We start from the raw sequence: 16,726 nt of genomic DNA, 5'->3' as shown, positions 1-16,726 counted from the left end.
GAAAAGAGGCCAGTGTCCTTGACTAAGTTTCACGTTTTAAAAAGTCTTGTGGCGCACTGGTTGAAAATCGCTGATTTACTACAACAAACCTGCTCATTCATCACCTGTGTTCAACTTCATTTATTGCTCTAGTCTTAACCAGTTTTCAGCTGGGTTTGCTCGCCACCTTAAAGCACCTTTTTATAAAAGCTTCCCATCAGCTCCCCAGGCTGATTTGTAGTCTGGAAGTTGTTTCTCCTTCCCTGAGAGTCAGTTGCCCATGAGGCATTGATAATAAAACTGACTGTTCCTGTAACCCACTGTAGTTCCCTTAGCTAGGAATATCTCAAGTTCTGTGGGCCAAATATGGTATGTGCATAGATGAGGGTCAGAAAGTTGGGAATCACCATGTACCTAAAGTAGACACTTTGCTTTCTTTCCCTGGGAATGCACAATTTCAATTAACTCAAGAATTTTTGTCTTATTTCCTGCTTTTAGTGCTTTTGGGTGTTAAAAGGCAATCCTTTGATAGATGCAGCATTTGGAAATTAAATTGGATGTATTAAATTGGAAGATTATGGAATGGCAGTCATTCCAATGATCCTGGAATAATTCATCATATCAAGTTAAATCATACAATAAAAGCACATATTGAAAAGCATAAAGCATGCTTCAAATGTTAAATATTTTTACCATGCTATCAGTTCCTACTTTTTGAAAGTTAACAGGAATCACCTATTTTAACTCTACAGCAATATGGCTCATAGAAATATAATTAGTAACATATGCAATTTTAAAAATTTTCTTGTAGCTACATTTTTAAAAGGTAGAGAGTAACAGGTAAAATTCATTTTAATTTTTTATTTTATTTAACATAACTCAAAATATTATCATTTCAGCTTATATCAATACAAAATTATGAAGAAATTTTGCTATTTTTTCATACTGAGCTTTGAAAATTAAGTGTGGATTTTATACTAGTAACCCCCCTCAATTCAGACCACATGCCTTTGAAATGCTCAGTAGTCATGTGTCTGTGGCCACTATGTTGGAAGCACATTTCTATTAAATATAAAAATCAAAGTGTGAGGATGTAAAGCTATAGTACTAGATTAAAAGGAAATCTAAATGAACTTTTATAAAAGGGGATTGAAACATATAGCATAAAGGGAAGAAAGGTCCCCCAGTTAAGAAAGTTTTAAGGAAAGCAATATGAGCATTAGTGAAAGGAACTTTCCCATTAGATTGGATAAAATGTTCCTATCCTTACCTACAGCTCTATGTGCACTTCGATGTGACTCATTCCATGAATTATGGTAGGTTCTGACCTTACTCTGAGTATGGGTGATTGTTCAGAGCTGAATATTGTGACTTGATGGCTTTACCATCTGAATCTGTGGCAAGTCCCTTGGGCCTAATAGCACTGCACTCTATTGCCATGGAGATAATTGCGATGGTTACCCATGGCACATTATGACTGTCTTGCTGGGTGGGATGAAGTGGAGGATGAGAGCTGAGGGAAGAAGGTCCTTGTTTATTGTACACAGATGACTTGGATAATTAGCCTAAGGGGCTGGGGAAAATGGCCAAAAAGTGGGTTAAAGCATAAATTGCTGTTGTTGGAAATTTGCACCATTGTGAATAAACCTATCTAAGAGATCTCAGGAGCTCTTTAGGGTGCTGTAGAAGATGATAGGGAGGGGAATTAAGGGCACAGAACCTTGGAGAGAGTAAAAAAGAGTGTCATTGTCATTCTGAATCTCTCTATAGAGTATGGGGCCCTCAAGAAAGCTTTTGTGTATTGGACAGTATGGGAGACATCTGACTTATTTTTATGTATAGAATAGAAAACAGGTAGGGGATGAGGAGTCATCCCTAAAATTAAAGACCCAAATTTCTTCAACACATTTGAAGAAATGTGCTTTATTTTTACATATCTGGGATACACAGCCCAGGATATATTATATGTTCATTTCAAAGTCATTGGTAGTGGCACTTTAAGATGCTTAATTGGTAAATGTATTATTTTCTCTAACCCAAAAAGAATTCAAAATTATTTTTAAAACACATTAATTCATTGCTCACTGGCACTCAATTGTTTATACTATGAAAACAACATCTGAATTTAGGTTTCGAATTTAAATCTCTATTATATGTAGATGTATAATTTAGATTAAGTGCAAGTTCTGGACAACTCTTAGCCAACATCTAAGAGTTGACTTGCATTTTGGGCTAAGGGTTTTATAATGTCTTATTCAAAACGAGGAACTAGATAATAATGTATCATTTAATACTCAGCTGGTAAATCTCTCTTCCCATCTGGGGCCAGCTTTGCTACAGAGGCATATACTAGTTAAGAATGCAATTCCACAATCTCAGATAGGAAAACCCTGGGAGAAACACCATGCTTAATTTTGAGACTAGCATGAATAACGTGAAAGGGCATGGTTTGGTACCTTTTTGTCTACAGTGGTTTGCATTTGGCTATATTGCTATACATAAATCAAATCATCTTGATACAAATGCCAACTTTTAGGGCTACATTTCTTGGTGGCATTTTAAGTAGGTTGTGTGGAATGCTCCCAGAAACTCTTCCATGCGTTAGTCCTACATCTTGCAGAATTATTTCTGGGGGCTCTGTGCACATGTGTGTTTCAGTCTGACCATGTACTACCCTTATTCTTTGATGTTTATCCTGACCGATGAAGAATCATTTTTCTGGACCATATGCCTGGGGGTTGGCTGTCTGGATGGGGAAAGGCTCTTGTGACCTCTGCTTGTGCTTTGTCTAGTCCAGTGTCCCCCTGCTCCTGCTCTGCTAACATGGCTCTGACAAGGCCTGCTCCGCCCTGTTCTGTGCATCCCCTGTCTGTGCTGTCTCTGGAGAACCTGTAGAGCATTTCAATTGTCTGTTTGAGTGATGTTGGTTATGCCAATTGTATTCTCATTTCTGTAATGTTACCCTGGTTTACTCTATTTCTTACTAACCTCTGGTTATTGTTTTCACCTTTCCTGTTCTTTCGCTAACAAAGTTGCGTTGACCAAAGCTGACCTGCAAGGTAGAGAAGGTTCTTGTTCCCATTATCCCTTTGGACTGAAAGATGCCCTGTGTAACCTTTGGTATCTTCTCCTGGGAGGCCTTTAAGCTGTCACACCTCTTGGACAGCAGCAGTTGTGGGAGGGGGCTGAACTCTGTGTTCTTCCAAAAGAGTGGCAGAAAACCCAGATCAATGCATGAAAAATAGCAACAAAGGCAAGACCTCCAGGGGATGGGAATATGATTCTGTTTCAGGGGACCAAAGAGGTTTGACAGCACCCCATATTGTGTCCACTTCTAGAAATGATGAAACACCTCTCCAAGTAGTTGCTATGGAGTTGTCTCATTTGTTCACTATAGATAGAAGGTATCACTTATAAAAAGGAAAAGGGGGAGAAGGCCACTTGTTCTAAATATATTATTTTGGGGGGTTAGGGAGGTCATTTATCAGAGCAGAATGTTTGAATACTTGGGCCTTATGGAAGACAATGTCATTTTCTCTGAACTAAATTTTAAGTAAATAATTTTAGGCATTTGGGAGATATTAATATCATTAAAGCATTCTAGAGATTTATATTTCCTATCAGGGATTTTGGTTGAGCACTTTAATTTCCTGTTTTGTAATCTAAAGGAAAAAGTTTCCTTGGGGAGGAAGAGGATCTGTGGGTTTTATCCTGAACACCCTCTAAGTGTTTTCATATAAGATCTCAGTGAATTGACTGCAGAAATGCTCCTTCAAAGGGGCAGCTTTCAAAGTCAGTAATGGTCCACCAGTCCTATCCCATCAGGCTGCTTTGATGCAGAATAGCAAGCTAGGAGCAGGCATTGGAGGTATTTTCTGGTTGTTAATCATACAGGAGATTGGGCTTTAGATGGTCTCTGTAGAGTTTGCAGTCAGAAAATATTGCTAGAAATTATGAAGACAAAGACAAAGGTAGCTTTAAAAAAACTACTTTCCCCCCAAAAGATCATTTACTTTGCTGTGACTTGTTATACTTCATTCAGGTGGCCAGTACAAGTGTCTATTTATTGAGTGGACATCAACTAATAAGGCCTTTTGCTAGTCATCATGGTAACTTTCTTTCCTTCATCTTGTTAGCAGAATTACATTTATGCCAATATGTAATAAAATTGATGAGAATAATGTGCTAGATTAGTACTTTGAAGTCCAATGTAGCTGTAGAATAGTTTTTATTTTTAAAGTATGCAGGACCCTTTCAGTTATACTGAAGGCTGTTATGTTTAGAATTCTTTCCAATGGTTAAAGTAGGTCTTCATATCACTATGGAAATGAAGGGGAGGGAAATGGGGGCAGGATTTGATCTACAGTAGGAGACAATCTAAGGTTGCCATAGCTTCTCATGAACATATTTATTAGATAAAACTAGACAACTATATCCCCTTGTAGTCTTTAAAATTCTCCATTTTAAAAACTATGTGCATTTTAAGTCCTCATAGGGACTTCATATGTAGAAAAATGATCTGAAATTTTCCATTTAAAGGGGGAAAAACATTTGTGGGAATCAATATGTAGAACTGTTTCATTTCTATGCCTACTGTACAATGTGCAGTTCTAGATTTGTGGGCATAATATTTTGGAGTATCTTCATTTTCTCATTTGTAGAAGCAGCCTAGTCATTTGGATGGTTTTTATGTTATTACTCTATTGACCCAAACTAGCTTCCATTCTTGGAATGACTTGACTGTCTGTGGTAGGAGCTGTTATTCTTTATAATTATTTTGAGTCATCCTATTCGTACTCTTTCCTCATATTATGGCAAAAGAGCTATAGGATACAAATGTTATTTTCCTGATATTGGGGTATGGACTGATACTTATGCTGGTTTATTCAGTGACCTGTGGGCACAGATATTATTAATTACCCTTAAGTGTTAGTGGTGGGTAAAAAACATCAGACGAAGAAAGAAATTAGATTAAAATGTACAGGCAAATTGTATTCAGAAGGAAATAGAAAGATGGAGTCTAGAAAATGGAATAATTATTCTGGATAAGTCAACAGATTGTATCTTCTTGTTATTGTGTTTTGGGGTTTCTTTTTTGAAAGTCATCAGTTTATTTTAACTTCTGCAGTGATTCTGCTGTTGAATTTAATAGGGCCTGGGCTACTCCCATGAGTACTTAGCTAGGTACTAGATTTACAGATGGGACACCGTCTCTGACTTCAGATAAATCAGCAGTCAATCAGCCAGTAATGACACTGCAGAATGTGAACTGCTCTGACGGAATGGGTGTGGAATACACTGTAGAGTCTCTGTTGGACCTTGTGCACTGTTGGTGGTCAAAGTGGGTGATCTGAAGATTTTTCTCAGGCATTGTTTGAGCTGAGACTGAAGGACAGCTTGTGTTAGGTGGATTGGAAGTAGAAGCACATTCAAGAGGTTGGCTGGTTGGAAATCTACAAGAAACTTAATTTGGCTAAAATAATGTGCATATAAGAATGTGATCAAAGATGAAACTGGAGGGGTAAAAGCAAGACAGGTGATGACAGGCTTTTGTGTAAGGCATTTGACAAGGCAAGGTAAGGAGGACAAAGACTTTATTTGATTTTTACTTTATCAAGATCACTCCCAGCAGGGGGCAGAATAGATGAGCAGGACAGGGACCAGAAACAGAGCAGAGTTAGGAGGGAAGTAGTATATTTAAGACAGAGGAAAGAGGCATGAGCCTAATGCCTGTGACTTTAACTGGCTGAGAAGGTAAACGTGTTTCCCTTTCAAGTCAAACCTCTGAAGAATGAGGAATAAAATGAGCTTTTTCTCCTGTTTCTTTTTCCGCCCACCCCACAGTGTTACTCTGTTTCATAGCAGATACATTTATACGGTATGACAAAAAGGCTTCAAGGAAAAAAGATTTCAAGGGAATGAAATATCTGCCTTCAGGCTAGGAGAGGGAGTAGGCACTCCCTTGAGGGAAGTGGGAAGTGTTTTATTGCTGAGAAGTATAGTCCCTTGAATCTCAGAGTCCCTTGAATAGAATGGCAATGTCTATGGACCTTTCAGAAGTAATTTTCTAATTCCTATTTATTTGCAAGGTGTTATTCATGGAGAGGAAAATATTCAATAAAAGTCTGTCAATATGAAAAAGGAAGTATACAACTAAAAATAAGTATTGTTTGACCTATTGAGATAGATGACTCAAACTATAAGGAATAAAAGAATGGCTCTTATTGGGTTAGGTGATTAATCAGAATATCTTCTCCCTGCTTTCCATTATAATTTCCCTATCAAATTTTATTTCTGGAATTGCATGACTTATTTTCTAGAAATGTATGTTGCCTCTCTGCCCAGATCGTAGCTAGGTGGTGGAGGTGGGGGTTAGGGATTTATTGGATCTGGTCTAAATGTTGTGTATCTTAAATAAGTCAATAAATGTATTGGGATTGGATGCCTTTGAAAACATGAAGATTCATTGAAGTCATTTTAGATAAGAGTTGGCCAAACATATCTGTAGGTAAAGATAATTTTAATTTTCCAACTTTCTTTATTGTTAAGTCTATAGTTCCCCACTTCATTTTCTCCAAAGCAAAGGGCTGCATCATATTCTCCATTGCATTTTATGTAATAATAAAATGTAGCATGTGGCCTAATAGAAATTAGTTCTTCAGAATGGTTTGCTTTATGGAAATGATAATTAAATGGAATGACCTCAGCGGTTCCTGTCTCTTATCCCTCAAAATTGTATAACAGGTTTCTCACAGGAGAACTTTGTAATTATGACCTACTACCTTAATCTGTCTTGTTTCTAGACTATGGACTGCCTATACATCAAACTAAAATGGGTGGAGAGAGCTCGATTTTCCCTCCCAACATTATCCTTAATTGAGGGTCTATTTAGGGTAGGCACATGCTAAATAAAGGCTTGGCTAATTGTATGTCCCTTACAACCACAACCTTGTATGGTAGATACTATCATCATTTTGTGGATGACTTTGTAAGCTTTTCATATGTTATCTTATTTAATACTCACATCATGTGAGATAGTAATAATTTATATCTTTATTAAATAGATGAGGAAACAGGTTCTGAGGATTTAGGGAGCTAGCCCAAGGTCACATTGCTATTAAGTGCCAAAACTGCATTGTAAAGGCCTATTACCTTTCCCAGCTGTGCCATGTGATAACTCTGGATTTGCTATTTCAAAATCAGAAACAGTGCACAGATGACCAGAAAGTGCCTGAGAGTGTCTTCCAAGCTGACCTTATGGTAGAAGTTTCACATCAATGATATTTCACTACAAGTTCTAGATGATATTTGCACAATTTTATTAAAGCAAAATATTTTAAATTAACTGTCTTTTTGTTGAGGTTGGCATTTGAAACCCATTTTCTCTCTTTCATAAATATATGCCTTTTTACCTCAACACCCTGCTACATCAGTGCTGAGAAAAGAAGGAAATGCAGAAAAGTAGGCCTCTGTTTACATATTCTAGAGCAACATTGAATTCTAAGGGCCTGTTCATGGTTTTAAAAGGAAGGAATGATCTAATCATTTGACTTCCGTTGAGGACCCAGACAACTTCTGAATATAGGGTGGTTTGAACAAGATTGCCTTATGATGCCAGCCATTCTCTCACTTTTACAAATACCCTGTCAGGGGCAGACATCAACTCCAACCCCTCCATGGCCATGGTGGCATCACGTGTGGGTAAATAGCTTCACTCACAAAGTGTAGCTATACTGTGCAATTCATTAGCCATCACAGGCAGTGCTGGCACCATCAGAGGAATTTTCAGATATTTTGCAAGCTTGTTGAGGTCAAATAATATGAATTCACTTGGAATCGGCTATGGTGGGAGTATTTTACACTACAGAAATAAAGGTACTGTACAGAAATATTACAGATCAGGCTTTGTTATTATTTCTTTTTTCTGGGAATGAGTTTTGGTTATTTGGTATTCACCAGCACAGGACCCATCAAAAGCCATTGGAGATAATGACCTCATAAGAACCTCATGATTTCAACCAGTTTCTATGCACACCTTGACTTACTTATTCCTAATGTCTGACGAGAGGGCTGACGTGAGAATAGGGATTTTATTAAAATGCTTCATGTATTAAATTGTGTCAGTCTTTTTCACTCATCATCCTAACCAAGTGACTTTTCTGACCCTTCTTTTGAAAAGAGGAACTGTAAGCATCTGAGCATGTCTGACCAGAGCAGTGTCAATGCCATTGGAGCATTTGCCAGGCATAGGTCCTTGCCTTTGGGATAGAAAGGGAAGATCTTGGGAACACAGCTGCACTTTGCTTTTCTGCCAATGAAATTACATAACATTTAGGACCATGTTCTTCAGCTTTGTTTAATCTTCTTTAAAATGGGAAATAGAACATTCACTTCTCAGTTGTCTCTCTCTATATGAAGAAAGACACTTGACACATTTAAAGATAATTGCTTTCTTATTTTAAAATTCAATGGAAGTAAACTGGGTTTTGTCAATTAAAAAGGAATGGATATTATATGTAAATTACTCTCTTCAGAAAAGCCAAGAGAATCCACCACTGTAAATATAGAAATACTTTTAAGAACTACTGTAGTAGTTTTGCAGAAGGAACCAAGACACGTAGGTAAATGAGTAGGTGATTTCTAATGTCATATATACCCTCCCTGAAGCTTCAACACTTTTAATTCTTATATTTTAACAGTAGAGAGTACTGATTACTCAGGAAGCTGGTAGGGGCCTTTCACAGGTACACATACACACAGATACACAAATACATATATCTATATGTATTCATCTTCCTTCTTCTTTCTTTTTCCTTCTTCCCATCCAATTGCTGCTCATTCATTCTCTCTCTAGGAAAAAGTATACATTTTAAAAAGTAAAAGTGGAAATGTATATGCACTTATTCGGAGTGAGAAATAAAATTGAAGGTAGAAGATGAGAACTCTATGGACAATCTATGGCATCTCCACAAGGCTCCTTCTCATGGCAGCTGTGTTTTGTATGGGGCAGGCAAACTCTTTGGTTGGCACAAAGCTCTACTATGATAATGCTTCGCATTCAGGTTTCACTCATATATTCTAATCTCTTTGACAAACAACGGGTGGTTTGAGATTAAAGATGATGGATCTTGTTAAGTGAACCCCACCTGGTGCCTACTACTGGTCTACCAGCCTTGGACCTTTAGGATAAATGGACATTGGGAATCAGAACAGGTGTGTCACTCCTAGGCTTCCTACTCACCAAGCCTACCTCCTCAATATGGCCAAGACCAGCTGGTGCTGGCTTAGCAATATTTATCAATGTTAAAGAGGGATGTTTGAGCCTAGGTTTGCTTAAGTCTTACATTGCACTAACAGAAGGAAAATACACTCCAATACCAATGTCCTGTGCTTCCGGCAATACTTCTATCTCAAGGATTTGAAAGCAATAAAAGATACTCTTGTCAACTTGTGATTTTCCTAGACCATGAAGAGGAGTTGACTAAATCAGTTTGCATGAACTGCAGAGGTGGATTTCAGCAGTAACAAGCATGAAATGACTGTCTGGGACAGTTCTTAAAGACCAAACAATCATACATTCAAGCAGAATGATGGGAAAGTCATGGCAGCCCTCAGAGTTATCATCTGAAAAAAATAGAGAAAATACGCAATGTGATCCTTCCCAGTGAACTAAAAACAGAATTGAGAGTTAGAAACCAAAGTCCTAACATCAGTGACAACTTATATAATCTTTTCATGCATACTTCTGTCACCTTGTCACTTTTTCTACTATCCAAAGAAAAGTCACCATTTTTTTTTTCTCAAAAGGATATGTGATTACTTTAGTGAGGATTGACTACATATCAAATATAAAAGTTGTGTACACTATCCCCATATAGGGTTTTCTTAAACCTTGGTGCAGTTTTAAGTTATTATTAATAATAATAATGAAACTTTCTGAATATGTAATTCCCAAAGTTTATGTTATCTTAGAATATCTGCAATTTTAGGTTGATATAGAAGAATATTTTAGATGAATTTATTAAGTCCTTAAGAATGTCAGTTATGTGTATAAGCACGCACAATACATATTTTTGTTCATAAAACAGGTCAAAGTTAGGCTCTCTCTTTTATTTTTACTTGAATTTTGAATTGAAATGGCATTTCTAATTTTTTATTATAAAAAAAACAAAAACAGTGAAATAAGCCAGTGAAAAAAAGACAAGTATCACATGATCTCACTCATTTGTGGAATCTAATGAATAAAATAAACTGTTGAATAAAATAGATCCAAAGATATAGAAGCGTGGAACAGACTGAAGAATGTCAAAGAGAAGGTGAGGGTTGATGGGAGGATGGGAAGAGATCAACCACAGACAGAACTTATGTGCATATATGTATAATCCATGGACACAAACAATAGGGTAGTTGAGGCCTGAGATGGCAATAGGGGCAGGCTATAAGGGGTCAGTAGGAGAAAAAGGGCACATATGTAGTGCCTTCAACAATAAACATTTTTTTAAATAGCGCATACATTGTTACATTAAAATATTTATCTGGCTGTAGGTTAGAAATACTTTATTTAAGTTCATCAGGCTCTGCACACACACTTCTGGCTTACCCACCTCCATCAATGTTAGGTGGGTTAGCCATGGAGGTAGCAAGCTTGGATTTGAAATCTCACTCTGCTACTTGCATATGGGGTCTTGCAAGTAATCACCTAACTTTTCCATGACTCAGTTTACTTTTATGAAGTCCTTGCCTTCATACTCAATCATCTATAAAAATTATTTTATCCTTGAAATTCTAGATATCTTTCATGAGAATATTATTCTTGTTTTTCTGATTCTTTAATAATTTTAACTATGGTTGCTTCATCATGTGTTTATGAAGATTAATTGAGTTAATATCTGAAATGCACTTAATATAGTATCTGATACAGCTATGTAAGTACCTTTTTCTTTTGTTATGGTTATGTTCTCACTCTTATTTGTACAAAATTATTTTGTATCTATGGATGTGCAGTTAAACAAAATAAATTCTCCCAAGGGCATTTTGGTTTGTTTCTCTGATTTGTTTCTTGCTCTCCTTTTTATTTTATTTTTTTTTAGGTACTCTATCTATGAAAAATAGATACATTGAGATGAAATATAGTATTTTCTGGAAAGGATGTATTTAAATGGTTTGAAGGGAGAGTAGAAATTTATATTATTATCTTGAAAGTGTTTAGAGTTTAGCCCATTCTCTCTTCCATTCAACACAGTTACTGCATAATGTCCATGGGCATTGAAAACACAAAATAGTCCCTGTCTATCATCTGGTGAGATTGAATGAGTCCAATAGTTAAATCAGGGGAGGAAATGTAGTTAATTAAATCACTCCCAAAAGAAAAGCTTTGTCCCAAATAGAAAATCATACGAGCTGATATTAGTAAATGCTGTGGGTGAGTTGTTAATTAGGAAAACCACTTAGTTTTATGTCATAAAAGAATGACTTTATTTCTTTAATGTTTGGTTCTTTTTTTTATGTGTTTAGTATTTTCTGAGCCCTTAGTTTATACCAAATATTTTATCAATAATTAGAGACATGAAGGTGAGCAAAAGATATAAGACTTCTGCTCTCAATGGGCTTATAATCTAGAAGAATGAGGCAGATAATAAATGATTTATTAAGTATCTTATTTACAGGCCATGTAATTGTGAGTTAAAAAAAAACAGGGAGTTAGGGTTGAGAGTAAATGAAATGTTGGTGGGGACTTTCTTAAATAGAATAATCTTAAGAAAGCCCATTTGGAGCTCCAACTTTAAGAATGAGAATGAATCAGTTATTTGAAGATCTCAGGGAGGAACTTTCAGAAAGTGGGTGGAGCAAGAGAAACAGACCTTGAAGGTAGGGATGGGCCTGAAGTATGAGAGCAGAAGTCCTGCTATGGAGCAGAGTCCAGAACACCGAGTGGGCCTGCCTGGCATGGCTCAATGGTTGAGCATCGACCTATGAACCAAAAGGTCATGGTTAGATTCCCAGTCAAGGCACATGCTTGGGTTGCAAGCTTGATCCCCAGTGTGGGGTATGCAGGAGGCAGCCAATCAAAGATCCTCATTCATCATTGATGTTTCTATCTCTCTCTCCCTCTCCCTTCCTATGTGAAATCAATAAAAATATATTTAAAAATAATAATAACTAGTTGTCAAGTCACAGGTGATTTCTGAGCCCTGCTTTCAGTTGGTAGGTCTCCATTTCTTTAAACTCCCAGGTGATGCAGGTGATGCTGATTTGGGGCCAAAACTGTAAACACTGCTGTGTGAGAGGGATTAGAAGGAGGAAGGGATGCTGGAACACTGTGAGCTGGGGGTGAGTAAAAGGAAATTAGTTCGGAGAAGGAAGCTAATGCCTAGCTTCTCAGCCTGAAAGGAGGTACCAGTGTAGGCTAAGTTTGACAACAGGTCATTGCAGGTCATCCTGGTCCTCACTGATGTGCTTTATCTTAGATGTGTACAATGTACTCAGTGTTCAGGGATTATCAGATTCTACATGGCACTCCCTTTTAATGCATGTGAAATAAATCCCATGGAACTTGAAAATTACCTACAGCTCCCTCTGTGTTTGAGTTCCTTGAGCAACCTTTGACAAATGGAACAGATTGCTCACTTTGCAGAGCACAGACGTTCTCCCACGCTTGTGTTTGGAAGTATGAGACACAGGCAAATCAGGCGACTGCAATTCAGATCAGCTCAACATTTACAGAAACACTTGCTCTGCAGCTGGCAGAGCTATTTAGTGCAGCAAGGACACAGTGAAAGCATATTCTGTGATTTCTAACAGCAAGCAGCATTCCGTCTTTTGGAGATAAATAGCAACAACCCACATGAAACAATCAGAGGATTATATAAGCAGAGGACAGTGCAATGTGTAATAAAGTGTTAAATGGAACATTATCATATGTGGACGTTAATGAGGCAGATAATAAGTGTTACGAAGAGGGAGACTTGTTTAAAGTTCCTGGAGAATATTTCATAGGGAGGAGGAATTTGAACTGTTCCTTGGAAACCAATTAAAATGTGGCTGGAAGAGAGGGAAATGCATGGGAAAGCCTTTGTCTTCAGATTCAATCAACATGCAAAGAATTCTTGTGTTTTCCCAGTTTTAGCTATTCTGCTGCCTTTCAAGGGAACACCTTCCATGTGTTTCTGATTCTGAGTTCAACTGAATTACTAGCCCATTGTCTAGGGAGAGCTGTTTGGTCAGGGAGCCCCGTGGACTTCTCAGAAGCCTTTATCCTTTGAAGGAAGCTGTCCTGATTTGCCATTGTTAATGAGACTTGTACTACACAAAGCGCAAGTTTAAGACCCACTGAGAACATGACCATGTACCTCCGTTCATCTCCACATGGGGGAAGCACATGGCATACAGCCCTGCAAAAACCCAGTAGCTGGGCTGCTCCCCCAGCGTTAGTAATTGTCTTGAACTTTCTTATGTCACATCTTAACAGCTTTGTAATGGGAGTGATGGACTGTACTGCTTCCACCCTTCATGAATAAATATAAAACATCTTGCCACCAGGAAGACAGACCCTTTATAGTCATGCATTTCTTTTGCACATGCATCCTTAAGACCCTGCATACTTACATTTTAAAATACTGTGCCTGTATGAGGCTTAGGTTGGAATTTGTGAAATGTGCACTTATTGCAATGTATATATTTTTACTCTATATGTGGGTGTTTTCTTTTTTGGGGGGGAGGCGTATTTTTTTTTTTTTGTTTGTTTGTTTTGTTTTTAAATCAGATCCTAGCTCATACATTGGATCCCTCAAAGGGATAACCCCTTTTGCTGAGTCTTTCTGGGAAGTTCGTGATTTTCCTGAATATTAAGATATATCCTGTTAGTTAAGGTAATTTGAAAGGTGTAGGTTCAACTTTAATCTCAAGGTTAAGGCAAAATAGAGAAATGAGAAAGAGAGAATTATTAAAGAGAGGTCCTGGCTAACCTAAAAAGAGAGTTTAATGGCAATCTAAAAGACAGAAATTGTCAAGCATTTTCACTTGCCCATTCATATCCAGAAAATATTTTGTGAATGCCTCTCGAAAGATATGCTTATGTATAGTTATGTTATCATTATAGTTATGTTACTTGCATATGAAAGACACTCAGAAATAGAAATAATCACGAATATAATTTTTAAAATGAGCATCATTTCTGAGATTTTATTCCCAATCTTAAAACAATTCTTTTGTATCCTCTGGTGTATTGGCACCCCGATTGAGTACACCCGTGTAAACCTATAGCAGCAGGCAGAATGGTGCTGTGCACTGGTTCTTAAATGTTAGTCTGCATCACAATTTCCTAGAAACTTGTGGAAACACAGCTTTCTGCCTTCCCCCAAAGCCTCAAATTCAGTAGGTCTGGGGTCAAACCCAAGAATTTACATTTCTAACAACTCCCCAGGTGATGCTGATCCAAAGACTGTACTTTGAAACCACTGAGGTAGTTGAGAGCTTGGGTCTCAGATTAGTCTACTAAAGATGGGCATGAGGATTATTTAATTAGCAAATGTGTGACCTTGGGTAAATTATTTCACCTCTCTGAACTTGGGTTTTATACTTGAAATAGTGGACATCATACGTACTTACCTTTTAGAGCTATTGGAGAGCTTAATGAGATCACTGAGATAGTGCTTAGGACTCAGAGCTTGTTACCTACAAGGAACCAATCAATACATGCTGGCTGCTATTTTCTCCTCCTCTGAATTATCATCAAACATCTTTTTAATATTACAAAGTAGACTTTAGGGACATCTGTGCCTTAATTCATAAGAATCATGGGCATGTGATTTTCTTCTTTAGCATTATCCATGTAGAGAGACCAGGCCCAAGTGAGATCTCTTTATAGTTGAATGGTAGAGATGAGGTTCTTTCACAAGGTCTGCCTAAAAGAGAACAGTGTGTTCAGCCCTCTCCCCTCTGTGTGTAACTGTTGGTAGTGTGTGGCTAAGTGTGTATTTCTGTCGTCTTTTGTACATACTAAATTCTTGTTGCATGATACAGAGTTGACTTTTTTGGTGGTTGTGTCTTTGAATGTTTAGGGGCATGAGGATAGTACATTCAAGTTATTGCTTTGAATTTGACAAATTTTAACACTTTCTTATCTACTTTTTCTTCTATTCCTTTTTTTTTTGTATGCATTACTAGGACCAAGTACAACCTGCCAGGAAGATTCATGTGCCAACCAGGGAGTCTGCATGCAGCAATGGGAAGGCTTCACCTGTGACTGTTCCATGACCTCATATTCTGGAAACCAGTGCAATGATCGTGAGTACAACCTTTTTATTATTGGATTTTTTTCCCAAACAGTTCAGAGGTTTGAAGGAACATTATGTAAAAGGGTGGCTCTTCTTAAAGACTCATTAGCAATTTTCTCCTCCAGGGACTGGGAAAATAAAGAACCAATATTCTTTTGTGATTTCCTGGAGGTGATACTAGCACTGCTGGTGGCCATACTTCAGTGGCATGGGAATCTGTAACCTGAGTCTCCACTTCCTTCTCATGTTATTGCCCTAACATGGCCCCTCAAAGGTGAACAAACACTTGTAATTTCTGACTACTTATTGGAAAGAGATGTATTAAACAGCCCTGAGTTTGTATGTTCTGCTAAATTTCTGGTTTTCTAAATACAGCCTAAACTCATGGCAGGAGTTTGTTTTATTTATGATCTGAACTCAGTCTATTTGACCCTTGGTTTCATAAACAAGATGCATCTTTAATCTCAAGGTTAAAACAGCAAAGCCATGGTATAGTTTGCCCATGTGTTTTTTTAGGTGTTAATTATAGCACCATTCTTATCATGACTGTTTGGTTTTCCTTGATTTCTTCTTGCTCAACTTTTTTTCATGTATGTAGTTGTCTCCTGTTCTTTTATTTTATATTTTTACTTTTCTCATAGTTTTTGGTCTTCATATGGTCTATCAGTCTCTTAAGATACATGAAAGAGAAACAAGTAAGGATTCTAATAATGCAGAGAAAAAAAAATCTCTTGATACTCATTGATCCAAATGTAAGCATGAGCCTCTATATCTATAGCACCCTCTCTACAGGTTTCAGCATAAGATTGCTCTTTCCAATTATTTGGTCATATTGAAAGTCCAGTTTCCATATTTATGATTTGGAAATATGCTTCTGCTCTGAGACAGGCAGCTATGGACCCATAAGAGAACCTTGGAAATTGTGTTATATGCTTTTTCTTTTCCCTTCAATTTGTCTGCATAGAACTCAATAGAAAGCCATTTCCCCCTAAAAGGTGGCCTAATGTTTTTTTATCCTCACAACTTTATTTCACATCACACATACACACCACTCCCAGTGGAAAACAGACTGCACACAGCACAGGCAGAAAGGTAAGTTGCTCTAACTGCAGTGAACACGCACAATCTTCAGAAGGTATGTAAGTATTTTACTCTCATTGATAAGTTCCTATTTGTCCATGAGGCAAGTAATTGTTTTCTGCTAAAACTGAGTGGAAATTTTTCCAGCTTTCTCTGATGTTTCTGATTTTATGTCTCAGTCCAGAATGAGGACTGTCACATTATCCAATTTGAACAACTTGTCGATATGTAATGAAGTTCTAGGATGAGGATTGGGCAAAACCAGCTTTTGTTTGTGACAGTAGCTTCTCATCCTTCAAAAATGTTTCTAGGATATCCGGAGTTAATATAATATATTTTAGATTTTTATTCTATAAACTACAGGCCCAGTACTTGAATTCATGCATCAAGGG

At 37.4% G+C, this 16,726-nt stretch overlaps 1 protein-coding gene across 32 annotated transcripts in view; it reads left to right on the top strand.

Moving 5' to 3' along the window:
• The window catches only part of NRXN3 (neurexin 3), a 1,392,989-nt gene that overhangs the window by 604,660 nt on the left and 771,603 nt on the right, over positions 1-16,726 (top strand). For 16 of the 32 annotated variants that reach the window (XR_014795650.1, XR_014795651.1, XM_084891136.1 and 13 more), the window contains 2 exons: positions 3,012-3,038; positions 15,145-15,264. Coding sequence is in view for 30 of the 32 variants with exons in the window: in XM_084891136.1 (XP_084747262.1) it covers positions 3,012-3,038; positions 15,145-15,264 (147 nt within the window). In the remaining 2 variants the exon portion in view is untranslated. The remainder of the gene's footprint in view (positions 1-3,011; positions 3,039-15,144; positions 15,265-16,726) is intronic. The other 16 variants (XM_084891153.1, XM_084891152.1, XM_084891137.1 and 13 more) reach the window with 1 other exon arrangement.

Source organism: Pipistrellus hanaki (genome assembly GCF_964339955.1).
Source record: "Pipistrellus hanaki genome assembly, chromosome: 1".
NCBI classification, from domain to species: Eukaryota; Metazoa; Chordata; class Mammalia; order Chiroptera; family Vespertilionidae; genus Pipistrellus; species Pipistrellus hanaki.
Note: the sequence above shows the minus strand (reverse complement) of the source record. Positions and strands in the feature narration are given on the sequence as shown.